Source organism: Myotis brandtii, unplaced genomic scaffold (genome assembly GCF_000412655.1).
Source record: "Myotis brandtii unplaced genomic scaffold, ASM41265v1 scaffold285, whole genome shotgun sequence".
Taxonomy (NCBI): domain Eukaryota; kingdom Metazoa; phylum Chordata; class Mammalia; order Chiroptera; family Vespertilionidae; genus Myotis; species Myotis brandtii.
The window spans coordinates 3532727-3550399 of NW_005360891.1; the positions used below are offsets into that span (position 1 = coordinate 3532727).

General features: G+C 36.3%; 1 protein-coding gene across 2 annotated transcripts in view; it reads right to left on the minus strand.

The window, feature by feature from the left end:
• EMC2 (ER membrane protein complex subunit 2) overlaps positions 1-17575 on the minus strand; it is a 43009-nt gene extending 25434 nt beyond the window's left edge. For both annotated transcript variants that reach the window (XM_005869061.2, XM_014541984.1), the window contains exons 1-5: positions 17503-17575; positions 13011-13124; positions 12440-12504; positions 11063-11148; positions 4629-4686 (exon numbers count right to left, since the gene is read on the minus strand). In XM_005869061.2, coding sequence (XP_005869123.1) covers positions 4629-4686; positions 11063-11148; positions 12440-12504; positions 13011-13124; positions 17503-17542 — 363 coding nt within the window. In that variant the 5' untranslated portion in view covers positions 17543-17575. The remainder of the gene's footprint in view (positions 1-4628; positions 4687-11062; positions 11149-12439; positions 12505-13010; positions 13125-17502) is intronic.
• Positions 17576-17673: the final 98 nt, after the last annotated feature.

Here is a 17673-nt window from a genome sequence, read left to right on the forward strand (position 1 = left end):
GGAGACCGGGATCGGGAAGGGGAAGTGTGAAGGGGAGGAAGAAGGAGAAAGAGAGAGACATTGATTGTTTGCCTCCTGCAAGCACCCCTACCAGGGCTGGGGAACCTGCAACCAAAGTACGTGCCCTTGACCTGGAATCAAACCCGAGACCATATGGTCTGCAGGCCAACGCTCTAACCACTGAGTAAACGGGCCAGGGCCATGAAACAACCATTTTAAACTGCAGGACAACGGGCAGCAAAAGACAGTAATTCCTGAGAGGCAGGAAACAAATGAGGTGAGCCCATTTTTATTGCCCTGGCTTGCTGCCTTAAGAGAGTTTCAAGGGTGCTGTGCAGAGAGGAAGAAAACCAGATTGAGCCCAGCAGACTCTGAGATCAGAAGGAGCTCAGAGTCTAGAAAGATCAAAGAAGTTAGCATTAATAGGCCAGAGTACTGGAGGGAAAAAAACACAAAACAGAATAAAGACACTGGAGGTTCCCCTTGAGGACTACTCAGCTTGGTATTGATCAGTGCATGTGTGTGAAGAAACTACCCAAGGCCAAGGAAAGAACCATCAAAAAGGTTTTGGGAGCCCAGCCAGTGTGGCTCAGTAGTTGAATATTGACCTATGAACCAGGAGATCACCGTTTGATTTGGGTCAGGGCACATGCCCAGGTTGTGGGCTCGATCCCCAGTGTGGAGCGTGCAGGAGACAGCCAATCAATGATTCTCTCTCATTGATGTTTCTATCTCTCCCTCTCCCTTCCTCTCTGATATCAATAAAAATATACTTAAAAAAAAAAAAAGGTTTTGGGGAGCCCTGGCTGATGTAGCTCAGTTGGTTGGGATGATGCACCAAAAGGTCACGGGTTTGATGCCTGGGTTACAGATTCAGTCTCTGGTCGGAGTGCAGCTGGAGGCAACCAATCAATGTTTCTCAGATCCTCTCTCTCTCTCTCTCTCTCTCTCTCTCTCTCCCCCCCCCCCCCTATTCAACATCACTCATAATATAAATTATAACAAGGTAACATTTTAATCAATCAGACTAGCAAAAGTTAAACATGCCATGTGGGAGGATACAGTGAGAGAAGCATCTCCTCCACCATAGAAATGACTGTAGACAGCTAAAAAAAACCTTTGTGGAGGGAAATTTGGTAACTCCTATCAAAACTTAAAATGCATGTAACTTCCTGACAGATATTTTACTCCAGGAATCTATCCTACAAACAACATCCACTGCAACACTATTTCTGGGAGGAAGACATCAGAATCAATCTAAGAGTTCGCCAAAAGGGTCTTAAGTAAAACTTTTTCATGAAGACAGAGACTATACATCCATGCAATGCAATGCTATGCTATGCAGCTTCTCAAAGGATGATATAAAGGTTGTGCTGACATGGCATGACCTTTAAAATACACTGCTGGGTAAAGTATGCCACCATTTGCATTTTCAGCAATTCTCCCTATCAAAGGGAGAATACACAAACGTGCACACATATCAGTAAGTGTATGAGAAAAAAATTATCTAGAAAAATACATAAGAAATTACTAACAATGTTTGACTAAGTGAAGGAGGACTTGAAATCAGAAATGGGAGGAAAGACTTATTTTTCCTCTACACATTGTTTTGTATTATTTGTAATTTTTAACCTGGGTATAAATTACTTTTTCAAAAGAGTATTTCAAAATTTTTTTTAAATAGATGTGGAGAATGTGTCCCATTTCAGTAATTTCCCAAAAGAAAATTTTAAATCTTCTATTATAACTACTTTATTCTTTTTGCCCTAGGTAGGCCTTATGCTTTAATGTTAAAACTTACTCATGCCATTCATAAAATACGATGGCTTTATCTCAAGCCACACTCATCTTTCAAAGCTTACAAGGCTCAAAAATCACACAGCAAATCATCAAAGAATCAGGACTTAATAATTCTATCTCAAAGTCCATAATCCATTCATTATATCATCCTGCCACCCTAAAAGCAAAGTCAAGGATGGTGTTTAATTCATCCTTCTATTCCCAACACCAAACACTCTGCAAGCACTCAACAAATGTTTTTTGAAATAACGAATGCATAAAGAGAGCTCCTTAAAGCTTGAATAACAGCCTCAATTCTATAGTGGTTATCTAGGAGCATAGATGCACAAGACCAGTAAAAGAATCACATAACCACTTTTAGACAATGCAAAGAATTACAGTTACAAGCTTGAATTAAAATTACAGATAAAAACAGAACTGGACTTTCTCATCTTTGAGATAATAAAGTTGCTTTGGAAAAAGAAACTGTGATGTCTTCTAAATAATAACTTGACTACTTAGTATAAGTAAATTCTTTCCCTAATACACTTTTTCAGTTCTAGGTCTTATATGGCTTTGTTATTTCCTTCAACGTCTACCTCAGTATTTTCTACGGAAACAGTAACAGAAATAGTGTCTTTAATTCTTAGTAATATCAACACTTTGTGACTCATGAAACATAATCATCATTTACAGTAGGACAGAAGGGACTGAGTAGAGATTAGATAAAAAATCTCTTATAAAAGAATAATACATTTAACAGCTGATTTTAATCACCTTGTTCTAAAATATTCACCTAACAACTAAGAAATTTAGTTACTACCACTTCATTCATAGTCAATGAGGGGACCCATTTGAATTTCTCTTTTGGCCAGTCTTAAAGCCATAAAATGTAGAAAGTACTACAAAGACAGAACAATATATAATTACATATTATTTTAGGTCTTGAAAAAGTGAAATAACTTATTTAAAATATCCTCAACTTAAACTGACACATAAGTAAAATGTCTGATTCCTAATTTCAAAAAAATAAATAACAAGCTATTAATTTTTAACTTAATATGAGAAAAATATATGAAACAAACTTTTTTCAGAAACTTGATTTCATTTTTTCAATATACAGGGTAGGGCAAAAATAGGTTTACAGTTGTGAGTACATGAAACACAGTTTATTCCTGTATTATTATTTATTATTATATTATTTATCAGTATAACTGTAAACTTAGTTTTGCCCCACCCTGTGTGGATGGGTAAAAATATTAAATACCTTTAACACAGGTCAAGTCTTATAGTTAAAATAAATATATTACAAAATCTTCAGAACAACAAACAGTGCTTTTTATATAGTTAAGATTAGAATACTATTCAAAACTTTCCTATTTTAACTACCTTTTTGGGGGGGAATATCTAGACAAAAGTAATAGAAGCTGTTTCTTATTTTTGTCTTTTTTTAAAAAATAATAGGTATAATTGTAGCTCTGCCAAAACTTTTCCCTGAATTTTCTATATTCTTAGAATCTTCACAAAATAATGAATCCTTACCATTTAAATATGTGCCAAAAAAACAAACAAACAAACAAACAAAAAAACCTAGGAAGCTTCCCTGGAGTGGGGGGGTGGGATAATATTAAAAACACAAATATAAAACATTTCAAAATATATACTTATAGCAAATCACCATGTTGTGTAACGTAAACTTGTATAATGTTACTGGTCAATTATATCTCAAAAAAAACTGGAAAAAACTCCGTCTTTTGAGCAATATACAGAAGTATTACTAAATAATGTATCAAAAAGGACAGGCAGAGATCAGAGATTTATGACCAATGAATGCTTGGTTTAATGCTATCTAGAAATTGCACACTTCAATATGAAATCATTTCCCAACTTAGCATACATAATTTATTTTTAAATGAATCAAGTTACTCATCTTCAATTATTAAACATTTCTGCATCTTATAATCTACAGTCATATATTTTATTAGCTTTTTTAAAATGTGCATTTTTAATGAAATACTGCCAAAAAAGAGAACACCATGTTTTTGTGTTATGTGTTAATGTAAGCATTTCTCCTTTTATAAAAGGACAATACAAACTCAAACTGTTTTTTGTTTAAAATTTCTAAAAATATTTTTATTTTAGCAGACATATGTATGCAAGGACATTAACATAAAACATTAAAAATGCCTGATGTTATTTAAAGACTCTCTTTAACTTTTCTTTTAATACAAGGTAAATCTGAGGGAAGCCATTATATCAATACTAAACTAAAATGTTTTCAACAATATAAAATTTTTTCACCAGGGTATTTTTAAAACAAATAATACTATATAAGTATATTTGGAACAAATATTTTGTCCAATAAACTGATATGAAATTTGTTCAAAATCAGAATAAATTAAAGATATTTATATATTTTTCCTTTAAATATATTTACATATGATATAGTCATTCTTATTCAGGTAGAAAAAAATAAATCCAAAACAGAACACCTTCATTAACCACATATACTAATTATTAAGATGACTTCTTTAATTTCTCATTAAGACAATTAAACTTCCAACAAAATATTACAAAATTATAAAAACACTGAGCTTTGCTGGGCTTTTATGCAAGCACATAAAATTCTTTCTTCCCAAATTTCACATAATTTTTTTTTAGTAAGATATCTCGTAAGTCAAATTTAACTGGAGAGTTTTAAATCTATTTTGTAAAACAACCCATCTTGAAATATTTAAAATAAGATAATAAAACATGGTTCCATATGTATTTTTCGGTTACTTCCAAAGTGAATTAATTTTGCCTTTTGAAATAAACTATATCATCTTCAGAACCATTAGTTAACTTACAGTGTTAGTTGGATCTTCATGTAGAATTCGATCATATAGCTGTATTGCATCATCATATCTATTTAAAAAGAAAAAGAAACATCAAGAATCATGAACTTAAAATTTAGTGACAAATAGTAAATACTGAAAGATTCAACTGGCAGTGCTTTACATGCATTTATAATTGCTATCCAAGTCACTTTTTATATTCCTATAATGGTAAGGTTTGCTATGGTGTGGGTTTTTTTAAAATGGAAAAAAGTATTTCTAGAAAAAGTTACTTCAAAACATACTGATCTAATTGGGCCTAAATACAAATGTAAAATCTAGCAGCACAAAGAGATATCTTTATGATCCTAGTTATACCTATAATTACAACCAATAAAACATAAGAAAAAGTTTAATTTTAATAAATCCATTCAGAAGGAAATGATCTATGTATTAATTCTCCTTTAATGAATATTTATAATAGCTTTTCTTAGTTAAGCACCTACTAAGTATCCATATGTTATACTTACTCTTTGCTGGGTTACAATCTCATGAGAGAAACAGTTAACAAATTTATCAAATGAAAAAATACTCACATATGACAGTAAATAACTAAGAAGCCAAAATTAACATTATGTGATAGAGAATCTAAGTAGGGATACATTAGAAATCAAATAAAAAACTTTCCTTAATTATATACTCTTACATATGATAACCTTGATTGGGATGCAAAGAAATGGCTGAGTGATTCTGAAATTCCTTCCTAACAATGTTCATAACCCCCAATTCCCATCCTATCAATTTCTCCACTTCTGAATAAAGATCTTTAAAGAAAGCAAAAACCAATGTTTAAAAACTTTTACAGCGGTATTTCTAAAACCAGGAATAACAGATACATGTCTTGGGATTTCTTCTTAAGTTCCCTATAGGACATTTTTAATTTTATATTTTTCTCTTATATTTTCTTGAAGATATCTTTTAATGATAGATATGAATACTTTATATATGTGACTCATCATTCAACTATACACTGACCCCAAAATTTTAGTACCCTAGTCAATGTTTGTGATTATGGTCATGCCAATAGGTAAGAATACTTTACTTATTCTTGTTATCTGTAGCAGATTACTGAAAAAAATAAAAGCAGACTGAATTTGTAAATGTGTTCACTCCATGCAAAGAGCAAACCACATCCCTGCACACTAAGTCAATTAGACTCAGCAGTAATTCAAATAAAGAAAATTAGTTTGGACATCAAATGCATGGTACTATAATAGGTCTGCTAGCCTCATAAGAATCTACAACTAAATAAGGAAATAAAATCAAATCATTAAATAATAATGAAACAAAACAGTAAAGTATGCAAAACAAGGGCAAAATTAATGCTATAGAGCAGAAATTGTCACAAGATAATACATGAGAATCACCTGGGAATCTTTTCCAACTAAAATACCTCTGGAAAAGATATCAGAAGTGACAGAGAAAGATATGAAGCCATTCATTGTTTTTATAGTTGTATAAAACCTATATACGTTATATTTAAACATCTTTAAATTATACTGTAATTTAAAAAATAATTTATGTAAAAACTGAGTGTAATGGTTAATTTTATGTGTCAACTTGACTGGCCCAGATCAAACATTATTTCTAGGTATGTCTGAGGGTGTTCAGGATGAGATTGGCTTTGAATCTGTAGACTCAGGAAAACAGACTGCCTACCCAATGTGGGTGGGCATCATCCAATTCCTTGAGGGTCTGAATAGAACTAAAGTGGAGAAAGGAGGAATTTAACCCTATTTTACAGCCTCACTTCTGAGCTGGGACATCTCATCTTACCTCCCCCTATCCTCAGACTGAGATTTATACCATCAGCTGCCTTCGTTCTCAGCCTCTGGACTTGGACTCAGACTGAATTATAGCACCAGTTTGGCTGGATCTCCAGCTTGCAGATGGCAGATTCTGGAACTTCAAAGCCTCCAAAATCGAATGAGCCAATTCCTCATAATAAATCTCCATTTATATGTGGCTCTCTGTGTATGTATGTATGTATATGTCTGCCTGTATGTGTGTGTGTGTGTGGGGGGGGGTGGTTTCTCTAGAGCAGTGGTTCTCAACCTGTGGGTCGCGACCCCTTTGGCAGTCAAACGACCCTTTCACAGGGGTCGCCTAAGACCATCCTGCATATCAGATATTTACATTACGATTCATAACAGTAGCAACATTACAGTTATGAAGTAGCAACGAAAATAATTTTATGGTTGGGTCACAACATGAGGAACTGTATTTAAAGGGCCAGAAGGTTGAGAACCACTATTCTACAGAAAGCCACTGTTCACCTGACAGCAGCAGGCTTTATCCCACTCTGGGCCCTCGCAGCTGCCCTTGGGATTCATGCTGTCCTGTCTCCACCCACACCTTGATCAATCTTGCAGGCGATAAATCTTCCTTCGATTGTCCTCATTTGCGTGCGCCTTTGGTCTCCTTTTGACTGAGACGGGTGCACCACGGGATGGCTGTCTGGGATGCGGGGGGAGGACACCGGTGGGGGACGATCCAGTTCCTATAAAAAGATTAAAACTTTACTAAGTAAAATGGTGCTATGAGTTTCAATTAAAAAACAACAACAACATAATCCTATGTAATAAAAAGCTAATATCTAAATCGACCAAATGGTGGAAAGACTGGTTGCTATGATGCATACTGACCACCAGGGGGCAGACGCTCAACACAGAAGTTGCCCCCTGGTGGTCAGTGCACTCCCACAAGGGGAGCACCGCTCAGCCGGAAGCCCTGAGCCAGGCTCACGGCTGGTGAGCACAGCAGTGGTGATAGGAGCCTCTCCCGCCTCCACGGTAGTGCTAAGGATGTCCGACTGACAGCTCAGGCCCGCTCCCTGGGGAGTAGGCCTAAGCCGGAAGAGGGACATTCCCGAGGGTAGAAAAAATAAGCACATAAAGATGGCTTGCATTCTGCCCCTGACCTGACCTCAGATTCCTGGATTGCGAGAGCGTGCAGGCCGGGCTGTAGGAACCCCCAAATGCACAAATTTCGTGCACTGGGCTTCTAGACTATATAATAAAAGTCTAAGTGACCATTACAGCAGAACCAGAATGACCAGTCGCCATGATGCACACTGACCACCAGGGGGCAGACGCTCAAAGCAGGAGCTGCCGCGTGGTGGTCAGTGCGCTCCCACAGGGAGAGCGCCACTCAGCCAGAAGCTGGGCTCACGGCTGGCTCCTCCTCCGCAGCAGCTCTAAGGAGCAGCAAGCCAAGCGGTAAGGAGCAGCGAGCAGGCGGGTGGTAAGGAGCGAGGGGTCCCGGACTGCGAGAGGGCGCAGGCCAGACTGAAGGACACCCCCACGCCAGTGCACGAATTTCATGCACCAGGCCTCTAGTAATAATAATAAGGCTTAGCCCTGGCCGGTATGGTTCACATAGCTGGAGCATCATGAGGTCACATGCCCAGGTTTCAGTCGAGGTGTGTGCAGAAGGCAACCGATGGGTCGATGTTTCTCTCTCTCTCTTCCCCTTCCTCTCTCTAAAATCAATAAAAACATTTTTAAAAAAGGCTTAAAGAAATTAAAGTTCACTGAGTTTCTTAGAAAACCTGAAGTAACACTTAGTAAGTTCTTGTTACCATATCAATATTTTGTTTGGTTGGAAAGGAACAGTAAATATTAAAAACTAGTACCACTCAATCCCTCACAACATAATTTTAAAAATCATTCATCTTGGACAATGGAATGTATTCTGCTATTCATATATTTTAAGAATGGTTTAGGGACTCATATTACTTGAGATAAAACAAAAAACAATTATTAGAGCAGCACACTGATTCAGGAGCAATCTTTTCAGATTTCTTCCATTCTGTCCTGATTCAAAATTAGTTTCTGCTAACCTAAACTAATACTATTTTATTTACTTTTTTATCTATATCCTTTGCTAACTTACAGAGAGGATACAAAGAGATTAAAATGTACACACAAACAAACATATAAGCCCAGGAGTGAAGGATTTGAGAAAAATTTTATCAAAAAATCCGGCTTAAAACAAACTACTACAATTGAGGTACAAGTTCATTGTCTTACCTGAAACAACAAGCTAAAAAGGTGAAAATAAGCTGATCTTAAAATACATGCATAAATTCAAAGGATTCAAAATAGTCAAAATAATCTTGGAGAGAAAAAAACACAAAGCTAAAGAATTCCCAATGCCCAATTTCAGAACTTAATACAAAGCCACAATATCAATAGAGTGTAGAATCAATATGGTGCAATATATGATAAGCCCAGAATTCAACCCTCACATTTATATTTAGTTGTTTTTAACAAGGGTGCCAAGACAAATAAGAAAAACATAGTCTTTTCAGCAAATGGTGCTGGGACACCTGAATATTCATAATGCAGAAAAATGAAGATAGAACGTACTTCGAACCATAAAAAATATTAAATCAAAATGGGTAAAAGACCCAAATGTAAAAACTAATACTATAAAACTCTTAAAAGATAGGCATAACCTTTGTGACCTTGGATAAGACAATGGTTTCTAGATATGACACCCAAAGTAAAAGAAAGAAAAAAATAAATAAACCGGACTTAATAAAAGATCAAAAAATTTGGTAATCAAAGCATACCACTAAGCCAGTGCTTTTCAACCAGTGTGCTGTGGCCCACAGAAAATTTTAAAACATGCAGTATCTGACTATTAAGTCAGAAACAATGACTTCTTTTTCCTTAGATTGTCAAATAAAAAAATGACAACAGCCAATATAACAATAGCCATCTGTGTGAATAAATCAAAATTATACCTTTTTTTTGTCAGATCGACAAAAAATATATATTTTGGTGTGCTGCAAAATTCTAATAATTAGTTTATTGTGTGCCTTGAGATGAAAAGGGTTGAAACTGCTACACTAAGCAAATGAAAAGAGTGTCAGACTATTTCTGAAAATTATATATCTGACAAGTACCTTGTATCTAGACTATATATAAACAACTTTTACAACTAAATAATAAAAAGACAAATAACCCAATTTAAAAACAAAGAAGATATAGAAATGGTCAATAATTTTATGAAAAGATGTTCAACATTTCTGGTTCCTGGAACAGCATGTAAAAAGATCTTGGAAGTTGTCACTCCCATTCACACAAGAAAAAAGCTAAATGGGACAAACCAATAACTCTCTAGATCCATCAGAGAATTAAAGTCACAGGTCAAACCACTGCCACCAAAATTAAGACATGTAAACACAGATAATCACAGCTTACTGTAGCAAGAAAACAGGACATAAGTGTTGACAAGAACATGGAGAAAAGAGAACCCTTGTGCACTGTTTGTGGGAATGTAAATTGGAACAACTATGGAAAACAGTATGGAGATTCCTTAAAAAAATTAAAATTACCATTTAATCCAATAGTTCCACTTCTGGGTATTTATGTGAAGGAAACAAACGCACTATCTTGAAAGATATATGCATCCCCATGTTCATGAAAGCATTATTTACAATAGCCAAGACATGGCTCAACCTAGGTGTCCATCAACAGATGAATGAGATTGTGACATGTATACAATGTAATATTATTTACTCATAAAAATGAAGGAAATTCTGCCATTTATGACAACCTGGATGGACCTTGAGGACATTATGCTAAGTGTAGTAAGTCAGACAGAAAGACAAGTAATATATGATCTCACTTGCATGTAGAATCAAAACGAACCTGAATTTACAGATCAAGAAAGCAGACTGGTGGTTGCAGAAGTGGCGGTGGGGCTGGGGGTGGGAGTGTGTGAAATGGGTGAAGAGGATCAAACTTCCAGTTATAAATAATTAATAGCATGGTTACTATAGTTAACAAGACTGTGTTATAATTGAAAGTTACTAAGAGAGCAGATCTTAAAAGTTCTTATGACTATGGGTGGTGATGGATAACTACTTACTATAATCGTCTCATTATACATATATATCACATCATTACATTGCATACCTGAAACTAATACAAAGGTATATGTCAATCATATCTCAATAAAAAAATTAATAATAATAATAGCTTCTATACCTTGAGTGCCTATGAGGGTCCTACACATATATTTGTAAGTCCCCAAAAAAATTCTGAGAAGTTGGTAATATTCTTGCTTTACAGAGGAGTGAAGCCAAAAAACATTCAAGTTAAATAACTTGCTAGGTAAACGCTAATAAATCCTAAAACCAGGATTATTTGAAGCCAATTCCTATTCCAAAATATAATCTATTTCATTAGCCCAAAGATGGGCAGTGGACTACACTTTTATGTCAAATCGTATTTATTGGGAGTAAAGGCCAGGATTTATGCCGAGATTACTCTGAATCTCAGGAGCAAGAGATCTTGCACAATCAATGATGCTGCCATAAGCATAGGAGAACATAAAGATAGGCCTCATAATTGCTGTTTTCAAATGGGACCACACTATTTATAAGACTCAGTTACCTTTCCATGGCTTCAAATCTCATGCCAGTTAGTCGCTTGACTCTGTGACTGCCAGGGAACTGTCTTCTCAACTCCTGAAGACAAAACTAAGGAAATAATTGGTAAACAAGACTTGAAAAGTAGTAATTATATTACATACACTAAATGGGCTACAAATAATGACCTACATAAGTCTTCAATGTATCTTCTTAAATAATATCACTAGTGTATATAATGAAGTGATATTAATCTAATGAATAATGGGATAAAAGGAGAAATCTGAATTATAGTGAAAGAAATCATCAGTTCTCAGACACTAATCATACTAACAAGTAGGAAAATAAGCAAATCATGTGTCCACTAATAACTTCAAATACTACCACCATATTACTTCTCAAAAATTGCCTACATAATGTGTTAAGCCTCATTTAAATGTCTACAACAGTTTCCTGGCATTTTCTTCCTAACTATGCATAAAGATTCTTTAGATAAAAATTAAGTTCTTTGGTAGTACTTTTAAGTCCCTGGCACCTACTAATAATACTTTGCTTAATATTTCTCTGTTGAAATTATAATAATCTTGTCAGTACAAACATTCTGATTTGGGGCCGGGAGAAGCCTGTAACCTAGGTACGTGCCCAGGTTGGAATTGAACCCAGGATCCTTCAGTCTGCAGGCTGACGCTCTATCCCCTGAGCCAAACTGGCTAGGGTGTGTGCAGAAGGCAACCAATCAATGTCTCTCTCTCACATCGATGTTTCTCTCTCTGTCTCTCCCCATCCCTTCCACTCTCTCTAAAAATCAATGGAAAAATGTCCTCAGGTAAGGAAAAACAAAAAACAAACAAACAAACAAAGAAATAATTGTGAAAATTAAAGAAAGCATGATGTAAAGCATTTAGCATAGTACCTAGCAGATACGCGCTCAAAATATAGCTATTATCATTCTCTATTTTAAAAGCAGCATTAGTAATTTAAGTCATGCTCTGCAAATGTTAGGATTTTCTAATAGTTTAAGGTATACATTTACAATATTACAAAACAGTATAACAACATATACTATGAAAGATATTCAATAACCCAAAAGATAAACTTGTTTTAAATTATCTACTTCTCATTACATACTCTATAATATAGCATAATTCAACTAGTAAGCAGATAACTTTCAACTAATTTATCCTCTTCAGTAAAACTGGAATACTAAATATCTACTTCTCAGGATTGTTAAAAAGATTTAAGAACATACTGTGTTCAAAGTACCCAGTTAGGCCTACCTACCCTTAAGAGTAGCATTGAAAACCAGCTATAGAAAGCATTCTATACAAGCCATATACTAAGTCTTATACATATAATCCATGAAGCATATTAAATATAAAATAAAATTAGTTTAAATACCTACCAACGCCAAGTCATCCCGACCATAGTCTAGAGCGGCAATCATCACCTGTTCATATATGATCCAAACTAGATACATAGAGAGAGAAAAAAACTAAATTTACTATGAAATCTCCCAACAGAAACTAGATAATGAATTCTTCCTGTTTGGTATTTTAGAGAAAAGTACTTATAACTGAAAATTATTTACTGTATTTTATCAGCAATTAAGAAAAGAAGGTATCCTTATATGCTTCAGCAATGTAAAACATTTAAGTATCTTATCAAATAAAAAAAAATTTCCAATTATCTAATACCTTTACTGTTCTAAAGGAATCTTTATGAAATACATTTTGAACAGACCAGGATTGCAGCCCTGAGCTTTAAAACAAAAACGCCTATTTGATGGCTTTACTACTAACAGAAATTATAAAGCCTTCCCAAAATAAAGTATTAGTCTTCCTGAGAAGTTTTTAAAAAGTGACAATCACAGATAGATTGCTATAAACACTAGAAAAAATAAGATTTTTAAAAAAAAACTAAGAATGGTAAATAGACATGTGCTAAGCATAAATATAATAGATTAAAAAACTTACTATCATCTCCAAGCTTAGAAGCATATTCATTAATTAATTCCTCTCCAACTTCCACAATTTGCTCACTATTTCTTGAGTTTTCATCTCTCCATTTTCTCATTTTATCTCGCATTTCTGAAAACAAAAAACCTGTTATAATGTGTGTATATATATATACACGTATATATATTTGATCAATGTCAAAATTACTAAAATGAAGTCAACTTTTTTGATAAAGAAAATAAACTCACACTAATATAAAAGTCCATGTATCTCAAAGTTCATAAAGCAGAATACCAATTTAATAAGAAAGACAGATCCTTTGGAAGACTACAAATATATTATAAATAATGCAACTACCTTTAAAAGTAATGAATGGCAGGAGTCCACTACAAAGATCCTCTATCCCTTTAGGCAATTATGTATCTTAACATTTTTGAGATTCTAGAAAATGTTCAGAATTTGATAAAAGCAAGGGATTATTTCCCCCCCAAAAAATGCATAAAATTATACATAGAAATCTCAAAAATTCAAGGTGTTCCTGAAGTTAATCCACTGACTCAAGAATATAAAATTTTCATAATCAGGGAATAATAGTAGCCCTTTAAGAAGCAGACTGCCCATGAACTAGAGACTAAAAGAGAAAAATTGATTCCCATCTGTCAAATATCTCATTTACCAATTGTCTTCAATTTTCATCAGTCTTACTCTACTTATTCATAACCAAACTATTATTGAAATAATTTTCTAGGCCCAAGATGGAGCCATTTTTCTCCAGGTGCCATGTTAGCAAACTGAAACTTAATTAACTCTCTAACTCTCAAGTCCCTGTAATTGCTCCACTTGATCAGAAATGCAGCATATCCCATCAACTGGAAAAAAAAGGAAGTGAAATCTCATGGGATGTTCCATAGGATCTGTTACCTCAAATGTCTTGTTCAGTACTGTGCCCTCAAGAACTAGAACAGTGCCTGGTACAAAGTACTCAAATATATGTTTAATTAACATGCCATTTAGCATATAGGCTAAAGCTAGGTGTGGCTGAGATTGCCCAAAGAAGACATTTAACCTTTTTTAGATTTCTTTGAAGTTATGAGACCTTTGAATTATTTTTTTTCCCCAAAAGAAGTACATGTTTACATACACTCAATTTTGCATATAATTTCAGGGAATTCATGGACCACTTAATACCTATGCCTACATCAGTAAGGAGCCTATATATCTCCAGTCTAATATAACTATTGATAATAAATTAAGAAGAGGATTAAGGAAAGAAGCATTGGAGACACAAAAATTAAAATGCAAATAGATGTAGAGGAAAGCAAAGGAAAGGTCTAAGGAAATGAGAACCTTAATGTTATTAAGAAACCAAGGAAAGAATTTTTCAGAAGGGGGGCTCTGCAATGACAAATGTAGTATAGATGTACAAAAACACATAAACCTGGCATTAGGTCTCCCCAGAAACCTTACTGGAGTGATAGAGCATGGAAACCAATTTGTGGTTGTTTGAAGGACTGAATAAAAAGAGAGGAAGTAGCCCTAGCCGGTTTGGCTCAGTGGATAGGGCATCCGCCTAGGAACTGAAAGGTCCCAGGTTTGATTCTGGTCAAGGGCACATACCTCAGTTGCAAGCTTGATCCCTGGCCCTGATTCGGTGCATACGGGAGGCAACCAAGCGCTCACATGAATGATGCTCTCTATCTCTCCCCTCCTTTCCACTCTCTAAAAATCAATGGAAAAATATTCTCGGGTGAAGAGTAACAAAAAGAAAAAGAAAAAAGAGAGGAAGAAGAGACACTATGAACAACTAAAATGCCTTTATTTTACAAATTTTTTCACCAAATATTTATTTAGTGCCTACTAGATGCCAGGCATTGTGCAAGGTATCCTATCCATATCCTGACCAAATACCCTAACCTCAATGAACCCTCCTTATAACTCTGTCCCACCTCCAAATCACTAAATAATAACTCCTCTAATAAACCTCAATAATTTTCAACTGGCTGAATAAATAAACCATATATCCTACCTTTTTTATAGAACCTAATAGAGACTAGGAGAACGTTAGATGTACTATATACGTCTTTTATAAACATGTGATGACTTCTCCTATAACAAGATTTACAGTACTCTTTGAACTAACCATTTCCACAACTTTAATTCATAATACGATTCAAAGGAATTCTTAAGGACCTAGGTCCAAATGACAGCCCTCATAGAAATATATAAAGAAATTATTCCAACACTAGAAAAATTACTTAGTTTTTTTGGTAACAGTTTATTAATGTTTATTATTAATCTAATTAACAATTCATTTAGTCAGCAAATAAATACTGAGTTCCTCACATAAATCAGGCATTAGAACAAGAGGCCTGGCCCCTCCCTCCATTCTAGGAGAGAGAAAATTTTACAACTTAACACAACGGGGCAAGCGCTTCAAGAGTATAAAAACACATAGTTAAAGTTTTTGTTGTTGTTGTTTTTCTTTCCCTTTTTAAAATTTTGGAGGGATGGGGAAGGGCTGTGGGATAGTCAAGGAAAACTCTCTAAAATATATGACTGTTGGGGGGAATTTTGAGAAATGATGAAGTATAATGGGGACAAGAGTAGGACAATGAGGAAAGAACACTCCTGGTGGAAGGAACAGGTTGCGCCCAGCCCCAATACAAGAGGAGCATGGCACACTTAGGGAATTCAACAAAAGGCAGCACTGTCAGCTCGGAGAGACAGAATAGTTTAAGACGAAGCTAGAGACATATGTGGGAGCCAGATCATTTTTCCTAAGCACTTAGTTTAAAAGCACTTTCACGTGTCTTCTCTCTTGTTCCTCAACAAACTTGTGACATAGTTATTATTTTAGAATGCCCACAGGGTAGTCCAAGTTACTCAGTTAAATCACCCTGTCGGATGGTACATACCTACTCATTCCTTAAGATTATATACATGATGCTACCACCTAAGAAACTTATATTGAACAAAGTTTCCAAACAGCATTTTCTAAAAACAAAAAGCATGATGATACATTCACAACATTTTCAAAAAAACATTAAAAATAACCGCCACCTATCTACCATCCAGTCTAAGAAACATGTCCTGAGAAGCCTTTTAAAACTACATATTGACAGCCCTAACCGGTTTGGCTCACTGGATAGAGCGTTGGCCTGGGGACTGAAGGGTCCCAGGTTCGATTCCGGTCAAGGGCATGTACCTTGGTTTCGGGCTCACCAGTGGGGAGTGTGCAGGAGGCAGCTGATCGATGCCTCTCTCTCATTGATGTTTCTAACTCTCTATCCCTCTCCCTTCCTCTCTGTAAAAAAAATCAATAAAATATATCTAAAAACAAAAAACTACATATTGACAGGTTTGTCTTCATTCGACTGTGAACTCCATGAAGGTAGGGACTGTATGTTGCTTAATTTCTTATATCCAAGATATAGCACTAAGCGCTTTTCTTGTTTAATACCATGGAATTCTCCCATACGGGTAGCAACACTGAGACTCACGGTGGGCTGGAGGCCACAAGACCAATAATCATTGAATTCGGTTCAAGTATACAGGAATTTTACCTTCTCCCATACATGTTTGCAACTTTGTGATCCTGGAGAGATTTATTCACCAGGGGTGAATACAACTTTCAGGACACAGGTGATCAGGCCATTGTTTAACCACTGAAACATGGCATTCCTTGAACACACAAGCTATGTAAGTCTCCTGTTAAACGCTGGGAATATGAATTTCAAATACAGGTATTTCCTGCACGAGAGAAACTCAAGGCTCTTCTCTCAAGCATGTTTCCGGCTCAAGTTTTCCACAAAGGAAAACATCTCTGTTACAGAACTGGCCCAAAGTTTGCTTCCCGACTTAAAGAACACACGTCACCTTACATTAAACCGGGATGGGGAAGAAGTCCATCACCCGTGAGCGCATATGCCCAAGGTACCAGTCCTTTTTCCCTTCCGAAAAGACATTCCTGTGGGAGTAAGAAGGACGTTCTGCTGTGTATGTAAATGTGTTCTGGGGAGGAGAGGGACCAGGAGTCATTAAAAAGGGAAGATGTCAGAAATCCAGCTTTGCAGAGGAAACGAGACGGAAAGCAGCAAGCAAAAGAATGACATCTGTTCACGGGTCTCTACACACCTTTTCCGCACCCAGTTGTAACCCTTCCTACACGGCGCTCAATGCAAGGGCCTTCCAGGTCCTGTACTTCTCGGCTGCAGGAACCTACCCGCCCGACCCGCGCCGCCCAGGAGCCCAGGGTCCCGCCCGCCTCAAAAGAGAAGCTGCCCTGGGCCCCTGAATTGGTCTTGTCTATCGCTAAACACAAGCGGTGGGGACCCCGCAGACACCGGTGGGCGGCCCAGCAAAGGTACAGGTCAGCCTCCACCTGCTCCCTGGCCGCCACCTCCACTCAGCCGGCTCTGAGAGCAGAGAGCTCAGCTCTCCAAGGGAACCAGGTTCCCGCACCCGTTCCCAGGGCTTCTGGTCTTTCCGCGCCCGCTCCGCCTGTCGTTACCTTCCCAAGTGACATCGTAAAGCTCTGACACCTTCGCCATCTTCTCAGAACCTAGAGGCAGCTGGGGGAGGGGGCGGAGACACGCGGTCACGTGACGAATTACGACACCACTTCTCATTGGTTGAGAAAGCGCAGGGGGCGGGATCCGCGGCGCACGTGCGCGCGGCTTTG